At 41.8% G+C, this 27914-nt stretch overlaps 1 protein-coding gene across 5 annotated transcripts in view; it reads right to left on the bottom strand.

The window, feature by feature from the left end:
• Positions 1-16842, bottom strand: part of FMNL2 (formin like 2) — a 326764-nt gene extending 309922 nt beyond the window's left edge. For all 5 annotated transcript variants that reach the window (XM_065931549.1, XM_065931550.1, XM_065931548.1 and 2 more), the window contains exon 1: positions 16333-16842. In XM_065931549.1, the coding sequence (XP_065787621.1) occupies positions 16333-16449 (117 nt within the window). In that variant the 5' untranslated portion in view covers positions 16450-16842. The remainder of the gene's footprint in view (positions 1-16332) is intronic.
• Positions 16843-27914: the final 11072 nt, after the last annotated feature.

Genomic DNA, 27914 nt, shown 5'->3' with positions numbered 1-27914 from the left:
GTGACTTATGACTTTGTTTCCTAGGTTGAGTCAGGTGACACTCTATTCTTGATTTGAAACAAGGACGAAGCTTTTATTGGACAATGCTCTTATCTCAAGCAGAAGGCCATCTACACACCAGTTACATAAATCCTTTTTATTTTCCTGCCACTATTGGAATTCAGAATAAAGTCCGAATGACTCCGCCCATCCCAGATTGAAGCTGAAGCCAAACAAAACACCAACCGCAGTCTCTTTAAGGCCCAGATGGTCATGACCTTGAGCGTATTTTCTCATGTGAACCAGCAGCCTATTGGTTACACTGCGGTACATTGCATGGTGCTCGTCAGCTCCAATTATGAAGATGTTAACACTTTCATTAGCTCTGAAATGGAACAACTCAATGCCCTGAACAACAGGCTTTTTCTTCTAGAAAGGACAAAAAAAGTCATGATAAAATACCCAAGCAGAGGCTGCACACAATGGACCAGACCTCGCTCTTCACATTTAATGATTTCACTAAAGTCATCCATGAGATACAGGAGTCCCATTTGACGAGTCCACAGCTATTCCCTCAAATTAACACTTTAATAAAAGGCAGATTAAAAGGATACCAGGGTTTCCAAGTGGTGCAGTGGTAAAGAATCCACCTGCCGATGCAGGAGACTCGGATTCAATCCCTGGGTTGAGTTATAACTTTGGGCCATATGTATTAACTTGTCAAGATTTATCAGACTTTAACCTTAACATACCCTTCTATAGAGCCCATTATATATATAGCACATAAATATATGATAAACACTTTAAAAACACCATTATTTCCATTTTCTGCCTACCTCTCCCACTAGGCAATTAACTCCTCAAAGGTAGAGATGATGCGTTATGCACCTTTGTGTCACAGCATCTTAACAGTGCCTCAGTTCAGTTCAGTTGCATCCAACTGACCCCATGGTATCTTGACCCCATAGACTGCAGCACGCCAGGCTTCCCTGTCTATCACCAACTCCCAAAGTTTTAACAGTGCCTAGCCTGGAGCAAATACACAAAAATAAACATTTGCTGAGGCACTTCCCTGGTGGTTCAGCGGCTAAGTCTGCTCCCAATGCAGAGGCCTGGGTTCAGGTCTCTAGATGCCACATGCTGCAACTAAGAGTTCATATGCCACAACTAAACATCCCATGTAAAAAAAAAAAAAAATCCCATGTGTAGCAACTAAGACCTAGCACAAACAAATTAATTTTTTAAAAAACATTTGTTGAATGAAATGAATGGGATGACATGGGTTTTATTAAAAATAAGCAACCCCACATCAAGCTGATTAATACAAGATAATAGGGTTAATCCTTCCCAAGGAAGTCTAAGACTGTGGGTTATCACTGAGGGGTGATCAAAAGGCTTATTACAACCCTTCAAGCTGTAACAACACAGCCATTTTACTACAGAGATGTAAAAAAAACAAAGGTTCGGAGACAGTTGCCTGAAAGAGAGCCTTCAGAAAGCCTTCAGAGGACAACTGTTACTAGAAAAAAGCCAATTTGATCACAAGCTTACTTGGCCTTTACTATTTCAACAGTGGACAGTGGCTTATTCATTCAGTTCTTATTTTATCTTCAATTTTCGTTTTTGAAGGACATATAGTTACGCTTGTTTCCAACAAAATTACTATAGACTAAAAAGTTACTGAATTTATCCTCACAGGGTTTTCAATTTGCTCTGAACCACAACGTTTATATGTATATTTGTAGTATACTTTCATAATTGAGAGAAAACAGTATATTAGGAGCACAGCTTTAGAGTTAGCAAAGTTTGATTTTCAGCTCCAGGATCTCCTAGAAATGTGTGTCCTCAGGCAAGTTCCTTCACTTCTAGACTCCTGAGCTTCTCCTAGATGAAACAGGGTGATCCCTACCTTTCAGGTGTCTTGGGTCATCTTTCATGTTGAAAGAAGAAATTAAAGAAATGTGCAATCAGTGCCCTTTACTGTTACTCCTGCTGTTCATGCACCCAACCACATTTAACTTGGGCCCATGGACTGTAGCCCGCCAGGCTCCTCTGTCCGTAGGATTCTCCAGGCAAGAATACTGGAGTGAGTTGCCATGCCCTCCTCCAGGGGATCTTCCCAACCCAGGGGTCGAACCTGGCTATCCTACATTGCAGGCAGATTCTTTACCATCTGAGCCACTGGGGAAGCCCAAGAAATGCACAATCAGTGACCTTTACCATTACTACTGCTGTTCACGTATCCAACCCATATTTAACTTGAGGGCTGCCTTAAAATCCTCACAAGAAACAACTTCCCTGATATGTATTAAAAGGTTTAGTGGGGTACTGAATGGAGTAAGTCTAACACAGGAAGATGTCACAGCATTCCCACCCATTGTCCGGTCACTGCTGGAGGTCTGAGAGGCAAACGGTTGGGAGGACCTGACATCTGCGCAGGGACTTTTCTTCTGTGGCTTCTCCTTCAGTCAAGCTCAGAGGTCTCAGACTTTAACACGCCCGAGAACTACTATCCAAGGTTGTTTATCCAGAATCATGCATACACTACCCTGATGAACCACTTAAGGGACTTCAGGGATAATTCACTATACCAACTTACCTTACTTTTTAACTTCTGATTCAAACTTCTATATAAAATTGTCATATGCTCCTTAAAAGTACATAAAAATTTTTAAGGAAAGAAAGAAAAAAAAAGAGAAAGGTCTGAGCAACAAACTAGCAGCAAATAATAGCTTAAAAAAAAAACTGCATTTCAACCCATGGCTTTAAGTAGATAAAATGGGCCATTCCAAGTACTGGGTGGCTTCAGAGGGCCTTTACTGAGAAGTGCACTGTTACACTCATCAAACACTCCATTCCCCAACTGGATGTCTCCCCATCCAGAACAGTGACAAGACTGCAGTTTGTTTAAAAATCTATTGAATTCAACAAGTGGCAGAGAGCTGTGACGACAGAGCCAATTATTAACACAAGGAACAGCTTCGCTCTGCAAAGCAAACCGCCTCCTGCAGCCCTCGGGCCCAGGCTCTGGGAGGTTTCCCCACACATCAAGTCTGAAGCCACATGAACAGAGGACATTCCTCTTGCTGTTCCCTTCAGCTGCCCCGGGGTCCGAGGAACCCCCTCCTGGCCCTAAGGCTTGACAAATCAAGCCCTAATTACACTTGCTTGTGGGCTTAATCCCTGCCTGACCCCCATCAGTCAGATCTTAGATTTTTTTTTTTAATGAAAGTCAATTTTATGCTGTGAAATTCACATCTATAGTGTACAATCTGATGATTTTTGACAGGTTACATTTGTAAAACCAACACTCCAGCCTAGATTAGAATATGTTCATCACTCTAGGAATTTCATGTGCCTCAGTCTCTCTCCCCAGAAGCAATTACCCCTGCGATTTCTATGCCGTGTAATTATGCATCAGTCAGATCTTAAATGAGAGGAAGCCACCTCACAACACCTACTTTATTCTCCTCGTAGCACTTCCCAGCAGTGGAAATTCAGGTCCATTTATGTCTCTGTGCCAAGGCAGGAGAGACAGGAGATCTGGGTTCAATCCCTGGGTCGGGAAGATCCACTGGAGAAGGAAATGGCAACCCACTCCAGTATTCTTGCCTGGAGAATCCCATGGACAGAAGAGACTGGCAGGCTATAGGCCACGGGTCACGGAAAGTCAGACACAACTGAGCACGCATGCAAGCATGCATGATGCACCCCTTTCACGTCTGGCTGCCCCCACCACCCCTTCCCACTGCTGGAATGTAAGCTCCTTGAGGGCAGACAGCCGGTGGGCCTCATGCAGCTCCACATCCTCTAGAGCCCACAACGCTGCCTAGCACATAGCAAGTGCTCGATAAACACTTCCAGACTGTCTAATTAAGGTATAAACCCTTCTTAAGCAGTGACACGTGAGCAAAACCGCACAATGTAGAATAAAAAGTGTAGTCTAGCAGTGGTTGGGACAAAGCTAGCATCGCTCCACTTCCTATTCCAAGGAACATGTTTCTGAACACTCAAAATACAGAAACGATGCTTTCCCTCTCAACCCTCAGGACTTCCCTGTAGCTCAAATGGTAAGGAATCTGCCTGCAATGCACAAGACCCGAGTTTGATCCCTGGGTTGGGAAGATGCTCTAGAGAAGGGAATGGCAATCCTCTTCAGTATTCTTGCTTGGAGAAGCCTGGAGGGCTATAGTTTGTGGGATCACAAAGAGTCGTGTGGACATGACTGAGTGATTAATACATCAGCCTCTCAACCCTCAGAGCCCAGAACATCTATCACTATATCGATGCAAGACTCATATACTCAAGGGACAGCTTTATGTGAGTGAATTTAGTCTAGGGGGTACATAAAGAGTGAAGAATAAGAGGCCAACATTTAAGGACTTCTTATAACTAACTTGAAAATATACATAATGTGATACAGTAGAAATGAGCCCGTTCTCTCATCAGACAGGCTTGGATTCAAACCGTGCCTCCATCCTTAGGAAGCACCTACCTTATCACTCTGAGCCTCACTGCCTCATTTGTAAAAGGAAGATCGTATCTCCCTTCAAGGGCTGCAAGAGCATTAAAGATAGGCATATAAAGCACAGAAAACATAAACAGCATCTTATTTGACCCTGGAATGCCTGTGGAGTTTTAGTGATGGAGGACCTAGGATGAGCTCACCAACCTCTCCACCTTCTTCGGTAACTTCAAGCCACATACCTTCAAGACCTCATGGATTAAGAACTCTGAGAATTGCAATTATTTGCAAACACTTCACAAACAACAAAGCCCTAAAATGCTACAGTAAGGAATGCTGCTCACTGAAACCTGCCTGACTCCCAACAACAAAGGGAATATTATGAAGGACATTTCACTTAAGGAAAGCCCCACAGTACAGTTCCACTATTCACTTGATGACAGCTCATCATGACACACCAATCTGGCTTCGCAACAGTGGAAAAACTACGGACCTCCTTTGGTCATTTCCACTGCCTTCCTCCTCTTCTGATTCACCAGTTTTCTGTAAGGAGTCAGGCAAAAGCATGATGCCAACTTATCATCTCTGAATGCTTAGTGTTCCGGGGCACCTACTACAGTCAAGTGCTATGCAGAGTACCAAGATGAGTGAGAAGCTGCGACAAAGTGTCATTTCAACACAAAAGCAAGTTATGTGAAATTAACAATCAGCCCAGAAGGGCCAGTTAGATAGCTTCTCGGGGCAGCTAGTCAATTCCCAGGCCTGTTTCAGCAGGCACAGTTCTCTGATCAAGTCAGTAATTATCTGCTAAGACCTTTCCCTGGGCCAAGCACTGCGCTGGACAAGGAGAAACTGCCAAGACCTGTAAGATGTGACCCCTGGCTTCCAGGAGCCCACAGTGCAAGCTCGCAAATAAAACATGGACACAAACAGATGGCCAACAGGGTAATGAGTAGCTACGAAGCTACACATAAAAGCATCCCCTTATTTTACAGACACACCTCACACAAGGTGATACTTAATCCCAGGCCTCATAAGTAAAAGAAATAAATCACACTATAAAGAGATCAAAGAAAGGAGTTGTTTTTCCCACCTCCCCCAAGTTGATGCTGGATCCATAAGGACATGAGAAAGAGATGGGATTTCAGAAGAACCCTGAACGCCAGACATAATTTTAAGGAGCAAATAAGCAAAGGGAGTACATCATGTGCAAGAGAATCACGTGAGGAAAGACATAGTGGCGGGAAAGTACAAGCCTGCTCTATGAGCAGACATAAAGGCCACGTCAGGGTGTACAGAGAAAACAGGAAAGAAGATGGATCTGGCCAGACTGTGGTGGTTTTAGTCGCCAAGTCGTGTCCGACTCTTGCAATCCCATGGACTGTAGCTCGCCGGGCTCCTCTGTCCCTGGGGTTCTCCAGGCAAGAATACTGGAGTGGGTGGCCATTTCCTTCTTCCAGGGTACCTTCCCGACCCAGGAATTGAACCTGGGTCTCTTGCATTGCAGGCAGATTTTTTTTACCGACTGAGCTATGAGGTCAGACTGTGGAAGGCTTCAGTGAGAAAGCAGGTGTGGAAGGGGGGCAGGGGCTACAGAAGTTACAGAGGAGAGGATGGAAGGTAAACCATTGACAACAAACATGGCCAAAGAGCTTCTCAAACTGGATCAATGTCTAAAGTAACATAACAGGGTTCTGATGAGAAAACCGAACCAAAGATGAGATCCACAATCTTATATTTTTTAATATATTTTAACATTAATCTTACATTTTTAGTATTTCAAGAGAGTCATCATGATGGCAAAAACCTAAAGGCTGAAACTTAGGCGTCAAAGTGAATACAAAAAACCTGTATTTGCAAATGCCTAATTCCAAGTATTGGAACCACAAAGGGCACATGCTCGTTGTCACTGTGGAAATCCCACCCCCATTCGTGCTTTATTCTAGGAACACAAATCAAAATATAATTTCTCAGTATTATGAAAACCAGAGATACTCTACCAAAAAAATAAAAATACCATTATGGTTATCGATGATGATGTAACCGAAAGCAACAGTAAGATGTCATAATGTCAATATCTCCTAATGGTGAGGCCTGATTGAACTGAAGAAATCTCTCAAAGGAAGTGGTAGAAAACTCATGGTTAAAGCCATTTAGAATCAGACCACAAGGCACAATCCTGTGGCCTATTTTCTTCCACGTAAGTCTGGCCACTCCGAAAGTAAGTTCAGGTGAGCAACTGCGGCTGGGGAGGCAAGGAGCCAAGTCAAACCTTATGTGAAGAAAAACAGGGAGACCGCAACTCTGATTCCTGAATCCAAGCTGGTTACAGCATTGTTTTCACTCTGCGAAAATCCATCAGTCTGTACACTGATGGAAAAGGCCCATTTCTGTTTGTACATTACTCGCCAATAAAAAAAAAAATTTTAAGGATGATTAGGAGATACCATCCCAAAGAACAACAAAAAGAAATTTATAGCAAAGTTAATGAAATTTCTGACAATTACTGGTGAAATAAAATACAGCTGTCTAATGTTAAAAAATCACTCCATTAAATGAAGACTGAGACCTGGTACTCTTGATGAAAGTGAAAGAGGAGAGTGAAAAAGTTGGCTTAAAGCTCAACATTCAGAAAACTAAGATCATAGCATCTGGTCCCATCACTTCATGGGAAATAGGTGGTGCAACAGTGTCAGACTTTATTTTTGTGGGCTCCAAAATCACTGCAGATGGTGATTGCAGCCATGAAATTAAAAGACGCTTACTCCTTGGAAGGAAAGTTATGACCAACCTAGATAGCATATTAAAAAGCAGAGACATTACTTTGCCAACAAAGGTTCGTCTAGTCAAGGCTATGGTTTTTCCAGTGGTCATGTATGAATGTGAGAGTTGGACTGTGAAGAAAGCTGAACGCCAAAAAATTGATGCTTTTGAACTGTGGTGTTGGAGAAGACACTTGAGAGTCCCTTGGACTGCAAGGAGATCCAACCAGTCCATCCTCAAGGAGATCAGTCCTGGGTGTTCATTGGAAGGACTGATGCTGAAGTTGAAACTCCATTACTTTGGCCACTTCATGCGAAGAGTTGACTCATTGGAAAAGACCCTGATGCTGGGAGGGATTGGGGGCAGGAGGAGAAGGGGACGACAGAGGATGAGATGGCTGGATGGCATCACCAACTCGATGGACATGAGTTTGAGTAAACTCTGGGAGTTGGGTATGGACAGGGAGGCCTGGCGTGCTGCGATTCATGGGGTCGCAAAGAGTTGGACACGACTGAGTGACTGAACTGAGACATGGTAAACTCTCAGATGATCTGAAGATTTCTCATCCAAATAAATGCTTTCCAAAAAGCCTACCCTGAGGCTCAAAACTTCTACAGTGAAAGGACACTGGAGAAGCTGAATGGTCCCACATGACCAGGAGGCCACACAGTTCTAAGTCTCCCAGGGTTCATATCTAGATGGTCTCATTAGTGGGCAATAGAAAGACGATCATGGGTCATGCCTGGAAAATCACAAGTTTCAAGTTTACAGCATCCTGGTCTGAAGACATCTGGCCTGAACTGACTTACTAGGTTCATCAGGCAGAAGTCCTTGGGGAAAGAATCCTCACTGAGCAAGACTGTCGCTAAAGAGGAGAAGCTTCCCTGGAAGAAGCAGAAGGCTGAACATACTGGGGACTGAGAGGGTTAAGAACTCAAAGTGACCTACAAACCTATTAAATACTTTACACATTCATCACCTTTCCATGTAGGTTTCCCAACTTTCCACAAATAAGATATTACGTGGTACTGAATTCATAGAGCAATGCTGCCACAGTGCAGGTCCAATCATGTTCTATCTAGCTTCTCCTGGTTATCCTAAGCTTCCTCCTACACACACACAAAGAGCACTGTTCACTGAAGGCAGATGAGATTATTTTCAATCTTTTTGCCACTGTAAAAATCATCTTCTTAACCTTCTCCAAAGTAAAATTCCGTTATTCTTTAATATTCCCATCTAAATCCATGCCTTCTTTTGTCCTCTCCCAAATACTAGGAAGCTTCATATGCTCATAAACCAACTACCTAGGAAGATTTATATTTCCAGATGAAAATGAGCCAATAATTGCTTCTATTCTTTCAGCTGAGAAAACCACGTATGTTGTCCCCCTAACCCCAAATGCTAAAGATTAAGAATAAGGGGAATGTCTATTTGCTTATAACTATTAAAGGAATAACTAGAGTCTTACATTGAGAACAATTGGCTCATTCTTGACCTAGCATCCTATTTATCTTTCTATTCTCAAAGCTAATTGCTCATATAAGCATGCCAATTTGCCTTGATTATAGGAGTCTCAATAAATGAACGTTGTTTACATTTCACAAGTATATTTGAATTTCACTCCAGGAAGCCAAGCTCATCAAGTCTTTGTAAGCGGTAAAACCAGAGATCAAAGCAAAAAGCCTACAATGAACCAACAAAAAATTAGGCTTGAGAAAGAGGCCTAAGCAAAAATACAATTGATTTATTGATTGTTCTATCCCAGTAGTAAACCTCAGGGTCACTGTTCACTCTTAAGCTAGAATGTATAAAACTTTCTCTGCAAATTATCATTATGATTATTTGACAGCCATTTCTTAAATGCCTAGTTAAATAAAACTAATATTCAACAGGCTTTGACCCATCTCTTTTATATTTCTCATCTTGGTGCTTTTGGTTGAATCAAGTATCTTTAGGAGTTGTTTTTTTTTTTTTTTTTTTTAACCCTCCTCAACTTTGCCTAATTTCTCTAGATTTTCACTTTGGTTTTAACGCTTATGCTTGGTCTCTGGGGCAAGGAGGGAGAGGAGAAAAACGACTCTGGCATGTGGCTCTCAACCACGGGGTGCATACTCACATCTAAGGAGCTTTAAAAATTCTGACACTCAGGTGACACTCCAGATCAGAATCTGATCAGAATCTCTGGGGGTGGGACCCGGGCACCTGTCTTTTTGAGGGTCCCAGGTGATGCTGACTATAGCCAGGTTTGAAAAGCACAAATTTGGCTTGTCAATCTCTTTGTCACCTACTTTAAATAAAGTACTCAGCCAAACTTCACAGAGACAAGAAACAACAAGGAAGAGAGGGCAGGTTCCTGAGCAAAGCCTCAACACAAGGCAGAACCTTAGAGAGGTGACTGATCAGCACAGACATGGGGCCAAAATGTGAACGACTTGACACTGTTCCCAAAGCCAACAAGTTTCAAGGATAAACCAAGTCTGGTGCACCATCTACCATACAGAAGTCAGTCAAGGGAGGTTACTCCTGGAGACAGCAAGGACTAGACACCTCAAAGCTTTCAGCTTCTGGGGCAATGGATATAGCAGCTTATCAATGTAACAAAGCTTCTTCAGCAAACAAGAAAAGTAGACGAAGGTTACATGTGAAATAAGAGTCACTGAAGTCAGTTCCAGGTGGCATAAGAGGGGTGAAGATGTGTCCAGGGAAACAGCTTTGGTGTGCCCTAGAAACTATACAGAGTTTGTGACAAGGTGCCCACCCAAGCTCTGATGCCACTGGGCATGTTTCCTTGGTCAGTTTAAGAGTGTGAAAAGAAAGTACTCTTCTGTCCACAACAAATACCACCATACTTCCAAAGTAGAGACTTGGTTTTTCCCAATTTCGAGCCATCCTGGTCCACGTTTATGGACCTCAGTTGACCCACAGTTCAGGAAACAACTCTCTGACCTACCAGCTCTTCCTCAGACATCCCTTCCAAATTATATCACATCCACCAGAAAAGGCATAGTCCGTGGTGTTGTGTTGGAAGGGCAGGTGGCAGGGAAAAGAGGATGGGGTGACTGGGGAGAAATGGGAAGATCACCCTGCAGTCTGAGCAGACACCATCCTAAAGGAAAGACATGAGTTACCTCCACCTATACTGTTCAGGTAGGTGAGAACCAAGAGGATGCAGGAGCCTCTCTCTGTAGAGACCAGGAACCCCAACATCTATGGGTAGATTTCTTACAATGGAAGAAGGTAGGAAAGGTCCCCACTCTAGAGACGAAGAGCCCATCTACAAGATGGGGGCTGCCAAGCATCTGCATAGCTGGGGAACCCACCTTCCCTCCTAAGCAATTCCAGTCTGGGCTTTTACAGGGTTCTAGCTCTCTCTTGCAAAGGAGACACAACCATCTGGCCTCAGTGCCTCTCCAGTTAGCCACTTTTTATCTGTTACTTGCTCAGATACAAGGACCAGGGAGCCCACTTCACCTTATCCTTACTCCCCAAACCCTAAGTATGAAAAGAGCACAGTTCATGAAGACCAAGTTCTCCAGGCCACAGCTTTTATAAAATTGAATGAATTTCCAGAAACAAGCATGAGCCTATATTACTTTTTTGCTTCTTTGAGCCCAGGAGGAGCCTCCAAGGAGATCCTTCCCCAGTCTTGGATGCTATAATTCTATTTCCAACACCTGCAGTTAGCAGACCTGCCCCAAGAAAGGTACCATGCAAGCCATTCACTAGCTGGATCCTGGACTCAGACTTTCCAATAATCAGCATTTTTCATATAGCTTCTGTCTTAGCAATGCTAATTGGAAAGCTCCTTCTCCAATTTTTGACAACTCTAAATGTTAAAAACACTTTTTCTTATGCTTATGTGACTTTCAGTCATCCACCATGGAAATGCTACTCTCCAAACAACACAGACTACAGCTCACTCTTTTCTATACAAAACATCAATGAGAAGTCGGTTAATGGATCACAATATAATGTTTCAGAAATTTTACACTCCAAGAGCTATGATTTCAAAAATCTCATGACTATCCTAACAATTTTGTCAAATGGTATTCCATTTACAGAGGAGAAAAACCAAGGATCACAGGAAAGATCATTTGCTCAAGTTGGAGCAGGAGATGATGATTCTAGAAACTACATCTGCCACTCCTGGGGCCAATGCTCTTTGCTAAATCAAAGGCCACATGTGCAAGTAATTCTTATCACTGAAGGGTTAAGGGCAAGCATACCCTCTCCCCTCTGCATTTCATCAGTTTAACGCAGCTGCCAGTCTCCCAATAGAGCCAAACATTTATAATTCAGAGAAAAGCTTTTGATCAACCCTACCCTAGAAACCCAAATATACCTTCAGTTTTTATTGAGCTTATTAGAAAATTATTGGAAATGCACCCTGATAACGATGAAAAGTACCACCGTACACATATACTCCCACTCTGGAAAATAAAACAACTCAGGGGTTACTGCCAGGAAGAGGTAGTAACAACACTCCATCCATCCCCCTTCTCACTCGCCTTTTCCCTCTCAACAGGAGAAAAGCGAGAAAATAAATCAGCATGCCTCTGATAATGGCCTAACTTCACTCCTACCCATCCATCTGCTCCGTGGACTTCATGGCAAAGGCTCTCCATGGAAAAGGTTGAAAAGGAACAACATCTTGCAGAGGGAAATAGATTGAAATGTTAAAACCCGACCTTCCTTGTCCTTTTCACAAGTCATTACATTTGGAGTGCATGCATCACACTGACAGGCTGTCTCTCCCCTCTGATCTGGGAAGTCCAGACTTCCCAAAAAAGGCAGTTCAAGTCTGCCTTGAAAGGAAAAACTGAAGAATACACTTTTGGACCAAATCAATATTTAACTCCATGCCTGAAAACAGAATAGCACAGTGAAGATGCCAAAATGAATGACATCTAAAGAGAAACATTAAGTACACCGCACTTGGGTCGCTTCGAAGACATTTCTGCCAACTTTATAGTTCTGAAACTTGTACTTACCAGATTCAAGGTTTTTTTTTTTTTCTTTAAACAGCTTTATTGCTAGTTCCAGGCCTTTCTGTTCTTGTTTTTTCTTACCAGTTGTAAGTCAAAGGAAGCATAATATAATATTGGGGGTGGGTGGGGAGGCAGGGAGTAGAGATACAAATCTGGGTTAAAAATCCTAGACTGGGTATCTAATAACTTAAGTAACTTCAGTCAACTTAAGTAATCTTAGTTCCTCATCTTTAATATTGCTGATAGCTGGAGTCATTGTGAGGATTAAGTGAGAACATGGAAGCATAGGGCATACTCAGAGTAAATGTTCAGAAAATGTTCCCATTTCTTCCTAAGTATGGTGACCACATTCAACCTCAGAGCCAAGAAAAAAACTGAAAAGGAAACCGACTCAAACTAATCACACACCAAAGTAGTTCCTGGTGTTAAACATAAGATACTACAGCCCTAAGCCATCACTTCCAAATCTGTGTTTTTGAATCTGCTCGCAGAGTAGCCTGACATCTGCTATCACCCAGATATGGCAGCCGGGATGGAGGGCTTACAATTTATCTTTTCCTCTGAGACTCAGAAAGGACAGCTCCTAGACACAGGGATTGAGGGGCTTACATTTTAAATTGTAAACAGTGACGGCAAGCCAAAAATCAGTGAACAATATACAGAGCATCTAATGTCCAAAGAGTTATTTTTGGACAATCACTTGTTCACCACACCCAAAAATCACCTTCAGAGCATCATCTCTGAGAATAAAAGTCATGGGAGTATTTGTGTGTGTGTGTGTGTGCATTCCCAACAATTAGACAAAGTTTAACAAACGTAATAGTCACTTGGATAATTATAAATGTGTGGGACCCAAAAACACAGCCAATATTACTCATAAAATATACAAAATAAATACAAAACACCTTAAAGGAACAAAGACTGAAGTGGATGACTGAATTTATAAAACACTTCCATGGAAGAGTGCAACAGAAACATTGTACACACCCAAAGGTATATCACCTTATAGCTCTATCTGACAGGGAGGTCCAAGGATGCCAATAGTTAAGTGTATAAAGCAGTCAGTAATCTTTTCCGTTAAATATAAGGTTTATAACTATCATTGTAATAATGAACACAAGTTCAGGGAGGGAGAAGATTCTTTAGGAGAATTTTAACTCAAGATTTGGGTCCAATTTTTACTAGTCATTAACTACAGAAATTCAGTAACTGAAATCTATTCAAAAATACCATTTTTTTCCTGTTAAAAGAACTTTTTAGAGTTTATCCCTTCACTGTTCTTAATTCAGCAATTTTTCACTCTCTCATCTTTCCATTCATGCCCAATACTTTTCTAGATATACACAGCTTAACTTATATGGACTGATGAGGGGGTAGTCATTGAGTAGGTTTTATCTCAAGATTTTTGATAAATAGATGGACTTCTGTTATTCAAATTTTTATTTACTCTTCCTCAGTGCTTTAAATATTCTAGAGCTTGGTGGGGTGAGAGGAATTACTTTCCATGTCTGAGGGCTCAATCATTGCTGCAAGCCATGTTTACAATGAGGTATTTGTATACTTTTCTATACAGTATTACTATCCAGTTTTCCTCCCAAAAACTTACATGATCTTTATCATATAGGAAATAAAACTAGTGTCAATAATGCCCAAAGGATTTCCACTGTGTGAGGGCAGAGAATTCCTCCATACACATGCTTTGAACATTACTACCTATAACCTGTCCTTCTAGCTTGATCTCCAGAATTAAATGGTTTGAGCTGATCCATTAAGTAATTCATGAAGAAAAAGCACAGTTGAGAGCATCACATGGACATCTTTAGAAAAAAACTGACCACAAGAGAAGTCACCATAACTCTGTACTTCTATCAGCCCATAAAAAGGATTCCTTTTAACTCCCCCTACAGATTTCCGAACAGCAGCTGGAGCTGACTAGGGAGTTACATTGAACACCACATCAATGGTCCAAGTGCATCCCTAACAAGAGGGCCCCCAAGCTGATACTTTCCCAAAAGCTTTGTCTTAACCCAAAAAAGGTCAGCCTGGTATTTTTTAGTTTTGTTGTTCGTTTGTTTTGAAGGGCGCAAAATATTATAAACAGTTAAAGAAAGGAACCGCATCCAGGGCTTGTGTATGACAGAGTAAAAGGAGCTACACAGTAACCACTGCCCCAAAAAGCTAGACGGGTAGAAACATGAATTTCTATATACTAAATCTGTGCCTTCTAGATTTAACAGTAACACAGATCCACCATATTAATGATGGGACATTATTTTCCTAAAAGGTAATTCATACCATGTGTCATTAATCAGAAGGGTAACTCAAAGCTCATGCAAAACATGCTATCCCAGTTGAGAACTTAATTGCATTATTGTTATTATCTGGTTTGCCTGCGTCACTGGCCCTCCCACTTCAAGTGTACGTACACACACACACACACACCCAGCACACGCACACCCACCCACCCACCCAGTCTGTGTCACTGCCCCCCCCACTTCAAGTGTACACACACACGCCCAGCACACACAACCCGCACACGCACACCCACCCAGCACAGCATGGACAGAAAGACAGAACACCCAAGGCTAGGAGGTAAGAACCATGTAGTCTGGTAGAAAGAGGAGTTTGAACCAAAAAGGTTTGTCCCTGGAAAGACAGGCCAAGTTTGCACCCAGGCTGCCTTAGAAAGTAATTAAGCCTATGCAGTTCCATTTCAGGGTGTTTCATTCTGCACAACAATGGGAGCAGCTGTGTGAGATCTCAGACCACGGAGTGCACGACAGGCAGCTTCATCCTTCTCGCCACAGCCACCACGGAGTTTCCCGTCGTGTGAAAAAGCTCGTGGGCTCTTCTTCCAAAGAGCACAAAGCTAATCTGCCATCCACAACAGTCCCCATATTAAACCAGTCCTTTTCTAAAGAAAGGCTTTTTCAACGTCCCAGTGTTCTTCAGACTCTGGTCAATCCCCAAAGTCGGGAGGTTACATGCCCAAATCCCCTATGCAGACGCGAAATTCGACTGCCTTAAGCACAAGTTTCTCCTGCTGCCTACCATTGTAGGAGGTACAGGTAACTAGCTAGGAAAAGGCAACCGTACGAGTGCAAGTATCAGAACGCGTCGAATCTTGCCTGTTTCCCTCCCGACAGCCCTTAAGAGAGGCTGGGACACTAAAAGTCGAAGTCTGGGGACTAACTGCGGTCCAGACGTCGGCTGGGGCGGGGGGAAGACCGCCACACCCTCCTGAGCTCACAGCACTGACAGTCTCAGGCTGGGAGGGGCCCAGAAACTTACACCCAGCAAGGAAAGGCAGAAAGAAGAGTCTTCAAGTGTCTCAGATTTACAAAGCTGGAAAGCTAGGAGAAGCGGATTCCGGGAGGGAGTCAGAGATCTGGCGAGGGGAGGGGAGGGATCCCTAGAGTCAGGACAGCTTGCAACACGTCCCCGCAAAACTGCACATTTTTGTGGTTTGTTTTAACATTTAAGACCAAAAGGAACGCGCCGAGGCGAAGCTTCTCTCTCGCGGGTTTCAGATGTCCCCCTCCTCGCTTAGGGCTGGGACGCCGCGCTGCCGCGGCTTCCCTTCTCGTTCCCTTTTGGGGGAGCTCCCCTCGGCCAAGCCAGACGTCCGCCACCAAGTTCGCCTTCGCGCACCGCGCCGCCCTCAACCCGCCACAAGCGCCCATCAGCCCCGAACCCCGCAGGGCCCCGGCTGGGCGCCCGCTGGATGGTTCTCGAGGACTCGGGGTTTGCGGGGAGTTTTTTTCTTAAACAAAAAGCCTTAGCGGCCAGCCGCCCCCTCCTCCAAGCCCGCGCCACCTTCCCCTCACGCCCACGCCGCACCTCCCCGGCACACGCGCCGCGAGGTGCCTCTCCCGCCAGACAATGGGTTCGGGGCCGGCCAGTCAGCCAACCCCCAACCCCGTGCCCCATCCCGGGACCCCAAGAAGGCTTGGCGCGGGGAGATCGGAGGAGGACGGAAAGGAGGCCAAGGGAGGCCACAATAAGCGAAGTGGGCGCCTCCCCCTTGGGACCGGGGATTCGCTCCCGGCGCGGGGAGAAGGGGAGGGGGCGGGGGTCAGCTGCACCGCCGGGTCTGGGGCCCTGGGGCCCGGCTCCCGGCCGCCGCCGCGCACTCACCAGCACGATGGCAAATCGCTCCTCCAGTTCACCTGGCTCGGGCATCGGTAGCTTCAAAGGCACGTTGTGCGCCCTGAAATCGGTCTGCTGTGAATCCATGCTCCCGGCGTTGCCCATGTTGGCTGCACGCCGGGGCAGGGGGCTGCTCCGGGCCCCCTGCGTCCGCGTCGGAAATCAGAACAGCTCCCGGCGGCCGGCTCCCGCCCGCTGGCGCGACCAGCCCGGCTCCCCGCCCTCCGCTGCGCCCCGGCGAGTGTGCAGCGCGCGCCGCTCCCTAGCAGCGCTCCGAGCCGAGCCGCCCCCCGGCCTGCCTCATGCTCCCCGCCGCCCCAGCGCCGCCCCGGCCTCCTTTCCTCGGGAGGGGTCGTCAGGGCGCTGGGCGCCTATCTGCATGTTGCTCCGCTGGCACGCCGCCCCCCGCCAGCGATAGCGGCCAGTGGGCGCGTGGTTGCTCGGACTTGGTCTCCCGCCGGGACAGTGATCGCCGCTGACACTTCCAGCTCTACGCCGGCGATCACGACGCTAGCTCGACCAGCACCTAGAGCAGACAAATACAGCTCCGCGCTCCCGACACAATGCCCCCTCTCGCCCGGCCCCCGCCCCCGGCCCGGCTCCGCCCACTCGCCCCGCGGACTGCCGGGACTAATAGTTTCTGCCCAAAGTGTCTGCACGCAGAAACCACGCCCGCTCTGGAGGGCCCGGCTGGGTTAGGGTCGCTTGCGCACCTTTGGGAAGTGTCACTTTTGACCCTCAACCCCACGCCACTCCAATGGAAGAGATACTAATCGTCTACATCGATTAGTAGGCACTCAGGCATATTTGGCAAGTGAATGAATTAGCCAATCAATGATTGAATGCACGCATTCTGATTTAAATTTCAGGAGCTGTTCAACAGGAGACCTCATGGGTATTGGCAACTTCCTACGTCATAAACTGGGGTGTGGGTCCATGGGTGTTTGTTTTATTCTTTCTTCCCTGTGTATGTTACACATTCACATATTCTTTTGTGCAATTGAAATGTTTTATAAACAAATGTACTTTTATGGATATTTACAAACATGCAGATGGATATATACATATATACATCCTGGTCAGACCCCAGGATTTGGATAAGGAGGATTCAAAACAAATACCTGTCAAATAGCTATTACGAATGGGTTACTGTGTTCCTTGACTAGAGAAAGAAAGACTTTCCAGTCGAATGAAGGAGAAAATTTACACAACCATGCTTTGCATGAGAAGTAAGAACAGAGCATTTGAAAAGGCTCTGGAGAAGGTCTTTGGCTGTAGCTGTTTTATTCCTCTATAGCACTCTTGTTCCAGGTGTCTTACAGAGAAGACTGGGCCCAAACTTGCCCTTCCTGTGTGCTCTTCAGACTGTGCTATCCATCCTGAAACAGTGGAAATAGAGACAGCCTTAGAAAAGCGTTTAGCCACGTCTCCCTTTGTAGATTTCAAGGGTACCCACCTGGTTGACTTGTGGCTGCAGTCCTGTGATTAGTCCTTTCTTAGCTTAAAGTAGTGTTTCTTAATCCTGGTTCCTGTATCAGATTCACATGGGGAGGTTGTTAAAACTGCACTGCAGGATGGGCCCTGACTATTATCAGAATTTCCCTAAGTTAAGAGCTAGGGCCTGGACAGGTATATTTTTAACAAGCCCTCCAGGTGCTTCTGATATGAGACTGGAGTTGTTATCCTCTTGTTAAAAATCAACTGCTTCTAGATGCTGCTGCTGCTGCTAAGTCACTTCAGTCGTGTCCGACTCTGTACGACCCCATAGATGGCAGTCCACCAGGCTCCCCCGTCCCTGGGATTCTCCAGGCAAGAACACTGGAGTGGGTTGCCATTTCCTTCTCCAGTGCATGAAAGTGAAAAGTGAAAGTGAAGTCGCTCAGTCGTGTCCGACTCTTTCTGCGACCTCATGGACTGCAGTCTAGCAGGCTTCTCTGTCCATGGGATTTTCCAGGCAAGAGTACTGGAGTGGGGTGCCAGTGCCTTCCCCGCCTTCTACATGAGGTAACACCAAAACTCAGGCATCAAGAATCACGTTTCATTCAGGTTTATAAACTTCAAGATGACTTGAACACAGTGGATGTTCAATGACTACTGAATTTTTACCAAAAGCCTATGGAGCAGATATACACAAATACATCATGTGCGTGTATGCTCTCTTCAGTAAATCACTTATAGTTTTTTTTTTTTTTAAGAAGGGAGCAAGTATAAATAAATTCAACTTAAAATATGAATAAATGCAATCTGTATTTCTAAAATTATACTATATCAAAGTTAATAGTAAATGTGTTACCAATCAAAGAAAGAAAAACAGTCACACACACACACCAACTAGTGAAAATGAGTGAGAAAGAAAAGCAGCTAATTCAGATCAAGTGAGACATTTCTGACCCACAGATCTATTTATTTTCTTTGTAATCTCTAGACATACACTTTGGGTCTGATTGACTCACAAAATTAGCCCACCCTAGGGGGTTGCCCATCTGGATAGAAAATCTAAGATTCTTTTCTGCAGTTGAGAAATCTCTTTTTATTACATTTATTGCTCCCTCTGACCATATTTCTGCCAGTAACCAGGACGTTTTTTCCCCCTAAGTCTTATCACATCTAATCTCTCCCATAATCTCACACTTTGAGAGGAGCCAGGGACAAAGTGTGCAAATCCAGAAATCAAAAGAACCTCTCTGCCATTTCAAGGTCTGCAGTCTCTAATATTTGGTTATTATGTATGACTCTTTTTAAGTGCAAAAATAAAACACTCATTATATTATATAATTTCTGTAGGAATTTCTACCAAAATCTCATAAAAATGTTCATTTAGGGGCAGTGTGGACAGAGAGGAAGAAGACATTTCTATTCCTTTAATTGAAGTCCTCTTCCTCCCTCCCCACAAAATTAAAAGCAAGTGGTCATTTTAAAATATGTATTTCGTTTTCTGATCACTAATACCTATGATTTACAATTTTGCAAAGGTGCAAACTATTGGCAAAAAAGTCTGTTGAAACTACCCATTCAGCTTCCATGGAAAATGAAATATTAAAACTTTATCTGCTCTCTGCCAGGAATTTGCAGACTATACCAGGGATGGCTTGATCAGGAATTCCCCTATAACAGAGTCGCTGCTTTCAAAGAAGCTTTTCCATCATTCACAACAAATACCCCTTACAAGACTGGCTGAGTTTCATTGGTATCTCCTCAGGTTTTTAATGTAAGAAAGTGCCCTGTAGCAAAGTTCACTTAGCTTCTTTAAAAACACTGGTGTTATCCTAATAAAATTCCCTTTGTGTGTATAACTATAAAGAAATGAGATAAGTGCAATGTGATGAACTAAATATGATGATCAATAGCCCTGAATCAAATTTGTGAAGTGGTAGTAGCTGGACTTCAGGATTGCTAAAGCTAGGATTGCTTCATGTCAAGTTACATCCACAGAAGTACTACAAGATTCACATACCCATCTATATTTATTTTTAAGGGTTTATTGAGCACTTACTAACAACCAGACACTGCTGTTGATTTTAAACAAAATTTAAACATTGTTTATCCAATTTCTTTTTCATACAAATATCCTCAATCAAAGTTAACTTACAAAGACTCTTCCTTCTCCTCCTGAATCAGTTAAGACTGAACATTTCTGCCACCAAATAAAAGAGAACCCAAATGATAATGGCTTTCACAAAAAAACAAGAAATCTGGAGAAAGGTGAATTCTAGTATGGGTTCACCAATTGGAATTTATCCCAGGAATAAATTTATCCCATGTTGTTATCAGCAGACAAACACACACACACACACACACACACACACATATGATCATCTCAATAGATGACAATCATCTGACAAAATCCAACAACCCTTCCTGATAAAAATCTTCAGATTACTAGAAATAGAAAAAAAAAAAAAAAACTAATTCACCTTGATAAAAGACATCAACATAAAACCTACTGCCAATACATACCTAATGGTGACAGAGGAAATGCTTTCTCCCTAAAATCAGAAATAAAGCAAGAATATCTTTTTCAACATTTTAATTCAACAATACTTGGGAGAGTCTAGCCAGCGTAACAGGGTAGAAAACAAACAACCAAAATGCATCCAGTTTGAAAAAGAAGTAAATTGTCTTTACTCACAAATGTCATGATCTATGTAGAAACTCTTACAGAATCTAGAAAATAGTAGAATTAACATGTGAGCTTAGCAAGTTTTCAGGATATACAAAATTGTATTACTTTGTAGTAGAAATAAACTTTCAAAAACCTAAATTTAAAATACAGTTTATGTTATTTTAAATGGTATCTTAAATTTCAAAAACTTAAATTTAAAATACAGTTTTTGAAAGTTTATTTCTACTACAAAGTAATACAATTTGGTATATCCTGGGATAAACCAGCCAAAAGATGTACAAGGCTTATACACTAAAAACTGCAGTATATTGTGTACATGGGTCAGAAGACTCAATATTTTAAGATGCAATTCTCCCCAAATGGATCTATAGATTTAATGTATTCAAAAATAAAATCCTAGCAGACACTTTTGTAGACATTGACGAGCCACTTCTAAGATTTATGTGGAAATATAAAAGACCTGGGGCTTCCCAGCTGGCTTTAGCAGTAAAGAACCCGACTGCCAATGCAGGAGACCTAAGTGATGCAGTTTGATTCCTAGGTCAGGAAGATCCTCTGGAGAAGGGCATGGCAACCCACTTCAGTATTCTCACCTGGAGAAACCCATGGACAGAAGAGCTCAGTGGGCTAGAAACTATAGGGTCGCAAAGAGTCAGACACGACTGAAGCGACTTAGCACACATGCATAAAGGACGTAAGATAACCAGGGAGCACCTGGGGTAACCAGATGGCACTAGTAGTAAAGAACTAGCCTGCCAATGCAGGAGACGCAGTTTGATCCCTGGGTCTGGAAGATGCCCTGATGCATGCATGCCCATGCCTGATGCATGGCAACTCACTCCAGTATTCTTGCCTGGAGAATCCCTTGGACAGAGGACCCTGGCAGGCTATAGTCCATAGGATCATAAAGAGTTGGACACTCTAAATCGACTTACCATGCATGCAGGGTAGCCAAAACAACTTTGAAAAACAAACAAAAAAAAAAAAAAAAAAAAAGGGAGGACTAACTCTATCTGATTTCAAGACTTATTATAAAGCTACAATAATCAAGAGAGTATGATACTGGTATCAAGAGAAACAGATAGATCAATGGAATAGAATGGAAAACCCAGAAAAAGGCCCAAACATACATGGACAACAGGTTTTTGACTAAAGTACAATGGCAATTTGGTACAGAAATGATAGCCTTTTCAACAAATGGTTGAAATAGTGATTGTGGAGGAATTCAATAACCAAATGTGAAAAAAGAACTTCAGTACATGCCCCACACCATGTGCAAAACAACTCAAAATAGATCAGAGACCTAAGTGCAAAACTTAAAACTATATAACTTCTAGGAGAAAATATAAGAAATATCTTATATATCTTGGGTAAGGCAACTATTTCTTAGATAAACAAGAAAGAATTGATAAGTTATACTTTATCGAACATTGCAACATCTACTTTTTGAAAGATACAGTTAATAAAACCAAAAGACATACTGCAAACTAAAAGAAAATATGAGTTAACTACATATCTGATAAAAGACTTGTACCCAGAACACCTAAAGAATTCTCAAAATTCAATAAATGGAAAACAGTGGACAAAAAAGATTTAAACAGACAATGCAAAGAACTATATCTGTGACTAGTAAACACATAAAAAGATGCTGAATATCAGGCCTCATCAGGGAAATGCAAATAAAGCCACAGTGAAATACCATTATATACCTATCAGAATGGCAAAAAATTTTAAGATCACACCAAATGTTGGCAAGAATTTAGAGTATCTAGGACTCTCACCCAGTGCTGCTGGGATTATAAAATGATGTAACCACTTGGGAAAGCAGTTCAGTGTTTCTTAAAAATGTAAACATACACCTACAATAAGATTGAGCCATTCCACTCATGAATATTTACCCAAGAAATATGAAAGTCGATGTCCAAACAAAAGCTTTTACATAATATTCATAGCAGCTTTATTTGTAATGACCAAAAACTGGAATCAAGTATCCATCAAGAGTTGAAAGAATAAGCAAAAAAAAGAAGAAGAAGAAAGAATAAGCAAAACTGTGGAATACTAATTGGCAGTGAAAGTATGAACTATTGATACTAGCAACGTGGTTGAGTCTCACAATAATTATGCTGAAAAATATTATGCTGACAAAAAAAAATTGTATTAACTATGTGATTCCATTTAAATAAAATTCTAGAAAAGGCAAACTAATCTATAGAAGGAGAAAGCAGACTGTTTGGGGAGAGGGAGGACAGGGAGAATTCCAAAGGTCCTGAGGACACTTTTGAGGGTGGTGAATATGTTTATTAACTAGATTACAGTGCTGGTTTCATGGTATATACATTTGTTAAACATAGCAAATTATTAACTGTAGATATGCACAGTTTATTGTTGGTTAATCATACCTTAATAAAGCTCTTACAAAAAATAAGTAAATCCTTTTCTCTCTCCTCTTCCTTAAAGAAATATACTGTAAAACATTTGAACTGAAATCTCCTCCCTCCTACTTTCCTTGTTAACATTGTCTATTATTTTAATTCCTCTTTATTTATTCACATTAGCCATTACTAGTAGCAGCTGCAGTAGTAGTGGTATTACTAGCATAGATGATCTTTATTTCAAACTACTAATGTGCTTATCAATTTATTTGTTTTTAGCATGCTGCTTTTTTCTCCTGGATTAATTTTTCATTTTCCAGAAGTACACTCTTTTAAAATGTTTCTTTCAGTGAAAGCTGGTGAATGGTAAAATTATCGACATTTTCTTTTTTGCTCTCAGTCTTAAATGTAGTTTATTTGGTTTATATTATGCTAGGATGGAAGTTCTTCTCCCTCCTCATTTTGAAAATATTATTCCATTCTCTCCGAGCCTTTACTGCTGTGATGAGAAATCTACTGTCACTGTAATTGCCAGGTTTTAAAAACTGATATTGCATCTTTTTCTCTCTGGTTCCTTTTGACATTTTTTTCTTTGTCTTGATTTTCTGTATTTTTACTACCATGAGTCTATGTGCTAATGAATGTTTATCCTGCTCTGGGTTTGATTTGCTTTCTCAGTTTGAAGGCTCATGGGTTTAGAGGTGTTTATTTTTCTTAGTTATAGAAAATTCTCAGACATCATCTTTAAAATATTGTCTTTCCTTCATTCTCTTTTATTCTTCTTCTGAAACTTATCCATGTATAGGTCTACCTATATTCTCTTAGCTATTCTTTCACATTTGGCATACTTTTGTCTCTGCAGTAGTCTAGTTGATTTTCTTCAGTCTTCCAGTGCAGATACTCTGTAGTCAATCTATTGTTTGCTCATTCATTAATATGACACTTCAAGACAATATTTTTTTGATTTCTAGTCAGTTCATGAGGCACCCACTTATCGAGGTTTATCACCTTTCCAATTTGCTTCAAATAGCTAATGACTATAGAATGGTTGGCATTGAGTTCTTCAGCAACTTCTTGCGTAGTTGTAAGAGGATCAGCTTTGATGATGGCTCTCAATTGGTCTTCGTCAACTTCTGATGGCCAGCCACTATACTCCTCATCTTAAAGGCTCTCATCTCCTTTGCAAAACTTCTTGAACCACCACTGCACTCTATTTGTTAGCAGTTCCTGGGCCAAATGTGCTGCTGCTGCAAGTTGTCTCTGCTGCCTTACAACCCATTTTGAACTCAAATAAGAAAATCATGGAGAATGAAATGGCAGCCCACTCCAGTATTCTTGCCTGGAAAAGTCCATGGACAGAGGAGCCTGGTGGGCTGCAGTCCATGGGGTAAAATGACTGAGCATGTGTGCACAAGGGTGGAGGGAGAGGGGTTGGTAGCAATAAAGTGGTAGAACCAAAAAAAAGAAAATCACTTGAATTTGTTTTTTGTCTAACATCATTTCCATAGCCTAAAATAAATATAAACCAAACAGTAAGTAATAATCATTAGCAAAAAAATATAAAGTGATAAACGTGCATTAAAATGGTATATAACGTAATCACATTTATTTAGAATCTATTCCAATATCATAGGCAAATTTCAACAATGCCAAAACTGCAATTACTTTTGCATCAAACTAATACACAGGTATGTCTCTGTAGAAATCAAAATACCTTGAAAAAATTATAAATCAATAGTAAAGAAGGAAAAATAGGTGAATACTGAGGCTTTTTGAATGGACTCTCAAATATTGGTACCCCCTCGGGTACTGGTGAAACACTGCCTTGTTTCACCAATTGGTCATTTAAAGGGAGCTGAATTGGAGGTAGACTAGTTATCTTCTGGAAATCACTTGCAGCACTCTGGAAGTAACTCTTGTGCAGAAAAAAAGAAGAAAAAGAAAAAATATCACAAAATGCAGATAGCCTTCTATGAAAAGTCAGGTTCAGATTATCTTTCACCATTCTCTCCATCTGTCACTTCTTCTCTCCCTTCATCCTATATTCCTCTACCATACCACCTCCTCCAAAATCCTCCTTAACAACTCACTTTCAAAATGACAGGATGGGAGGGTGTTAACTTGTGATATCAGCCACAGAGCAACAACAAAGGAATGTGCTGCTGACTTACAATGTCTGCTTTTAATTCACGGAGTCCTCATAACTTCCCTCCTTAATATTAACTATCGTCCAGGAGGTCGAGGGTTCCTAAGCTGGGCTGCGTGGGCAGCCCACAGTGCCCCATCCACACCTGCCCTCCTCTGCAGCTAAACACCACCCTCACAGCCTCCAAGGCCATCTGTCTGGCACCTTTCAACAGCTTCCAAGTCTAAGAAAACAAATCCTTTTTTTTTTTTTTAAGTATTTTTTAAACAAGAAAGCCCAAAGGGGGCATTTCTGTTTCTGGCTGCAGTCACTTCAACCAGAATAAACAGCGTGGGGAAATGAGAAAGAGAATAAGTGGGAATAAAATCCAGTTCCCCAGTTACATAATGCATATCTAGATTTACAATTTTATTAATTTTCTCATTTGTTCTTCAGAAAGTTAATTTTTAGGAGAGAACTATAGACATTTCTGACTACAAGAAGCAAAGAGGCTTCTTATTCTAAAAGAGGCAATCAGACTTTTTGAAATTTACCCTTTCCTTCCTCTTTTTCTCAGCCCAAATACGAAAAAAAAGTGCCCCTTTTTTTGACCTTCGGAGGAGAAATGTTCACAAACCCATGATTATTCTGCCTAGTGAATTTTAATTCCTTGACTTGGAACTTAAACTCTAAAGGCTAATATGTGGTAAGACCATGTGCTTGGCAGATCTGATCCCTGTCCCTCTTGCTTAGTGAGTGACCATGGGAAAATTCCTTAACCTCTTCAAGCCTCCGTTTCTGCATTTATAAAATGAAAATGAATACTTATCCCACCAGTTAATCGTTAAAATTAAGGGAAAAAACTTCTATAAACCACCTATCAGGATCTCATCTGATATATAATGAAATGTTCAATAAGAGGTATCTTCCTTGTGTTCTTTGTCAAGGTGGTAATGAATTTAATCTTGGGCTTATTGTTGAAGCAATAAACATTTCTGCAATACCTGAATGAGTAAAGAGAAAATACGTAAATCCGTGGTCTTTGTTTCAAAAAACAGGAGGATGTATTTACAAAGCAGAACATGTGTTGGTGTATAATCTGTGAGTGCTTTCTAATGTCCCAGTTCTTCCAATGGTAAAGCCCTATTCTGGTCACTCTGTGTGACAGTAATTTAAAAAATTAACACCACTGTCAAAGGAATCCAACTTTCTCAAAGTTATCTGATGATAAGCTCTACCTGGGATGTTTAGTGAACGTACAGATTTCCCCATGCCCTCACTAGAAAGTCTAATTCAATTGGGCTCAGGTGAGCCCAGGAATCTGTATGTTTAGCAAAAGCCCCAAGTGGTTTCTATTTTAGGCAAGTTTAAGAAACACTGATTAATTGCTTGGGGCTGAGGAAATGACTCATCTGCAATTAAGCAATAATGCCTCTACTGAAGAAACAATGCCAACTTATTTTAAAGCCAATGAGTAATTATAGTATATACACTGCTCTAAAAATTGAATTAGCTATTATTTCAATTAGATTGTTCCTTTTAAAATCCATTTACACTTTTTTTTTTTTACTTTAAAAAAATATCACCAGTTCTTTGTATTTGAAATTCTTTTTAGTTTTTGGATGGGGGAGAAAGCATCCTTGCTTCTGTTGAATAAGTTTTTCCCAACTGAGGGGCAGATGTCAGGTATCCAATTTTGACGTGGAATTTTGATCAGGCAGATTTCTTCCTGCCCCCAACTCACATCTATATGCAGAAGTAGACTGATTACATGCCAAGTGTTACATAGAAGAAATAAAACTGTCCAGAGCTACTGAACACTACTTCTACCACTGGACTTCACCAGATTAATTTAACAAATGTTTATTGTATTATATCATTTTAGTTGCAATCATTTTCCATACACAGTTAAGATCAAAGAGAAGTTCACTGACGGAAGGAAGGGGGAGAAGGCTGGGAAGCTAATTAGGAGGACTAAAAGATCTCCCTCAAAGGATCAAGCCCTTGGCTGGCTCTGTAATCACTAGTTATGAACACCTGCAGAGCTCGCCTCTCTCAAGAGAACTGAGCTCTGCTGAACTTTTCCAGCTCTACTGGAAGAGTGCTTACAGCAGGGGCCAGACAGGCCTGTCTCAGGTCCAGTTCTCATTGCCTTGTTGCTTTGTTTTGTCAATTTTATGGAGTGGGATGTGTTTTTTGGTGTTGTTTTTTTTTTTTACATTCTTAAAGAAACAACCCAAAATATTGAATTGAAATCTATGAGAAAGAAGCAAGTCCCCAAAGAAAAATATAAATATATGTATATTTTCTAAATCTCTATTGCACTGACAATGATTTAAAATGGGAGTTAAAAATATGAAAAATGCAGTGAGGTTGTGGGAAATGCCTAGCCCAGATAGATGCAGTGGACACCTATATTTTTGTCTGTTCAACACCCCTTATTCTCAGAAGAAAATCCCCTTTTTCTTGGAACTGTTCTTCCTTCCATTCCATCCTGCTATTAACAAAAGAGCTGCCATATTTCCTTAGGCCTCTTGGCCACAGCTGCCATATTTCCTTAGGCCTCTTGGCCACAGCTGCCATATTTCCTTAGGCCTCTTGGCTACAGCTGATCGATTAAAGGATGGGATTCTAACTCAGCTTTGGCAATAATCCTTCCCTCTCCCTCCCCTCTGCTTTTTGCCTTTGGACTAAAAGTATCAGGTTACATCGTCTCAAAGTGACTGAAGCTATAGCTATAAAGTTTATATGTGGTTGACGACAATGGTGACTGATAGGCAGAGAGAAAAGAAGTGGATGAAAAATGAGATGCAAAGATAGGAGATAGAAAGATCTTCGTGGAAATACTACTAATGCAAGAACAAGGCAGTTGGCAAGTTGGACAGTTTTTAAAATTCTCTAAGTCTCAGTTTTCTTGTCTGTAAAGTGAAGGTAATAGTAGTATTTAATT

Source organism: Muntiacus reevesi, chromosome 3 (genome assembly GCF_963930625.1).
Source record: "Muntiacus reevesi chromosome 3, mMunRee1.1, whole genome shotgun sequence".
NCBI lineage: Eukaryota > Metazoa > Chordata > Mammalia > Artiodactyla > Cervidae > Muntiacus > Muntiacus reevesi.
This window is presented reverse-complemented; position numbering and strand designations above follow the sequence as displayed.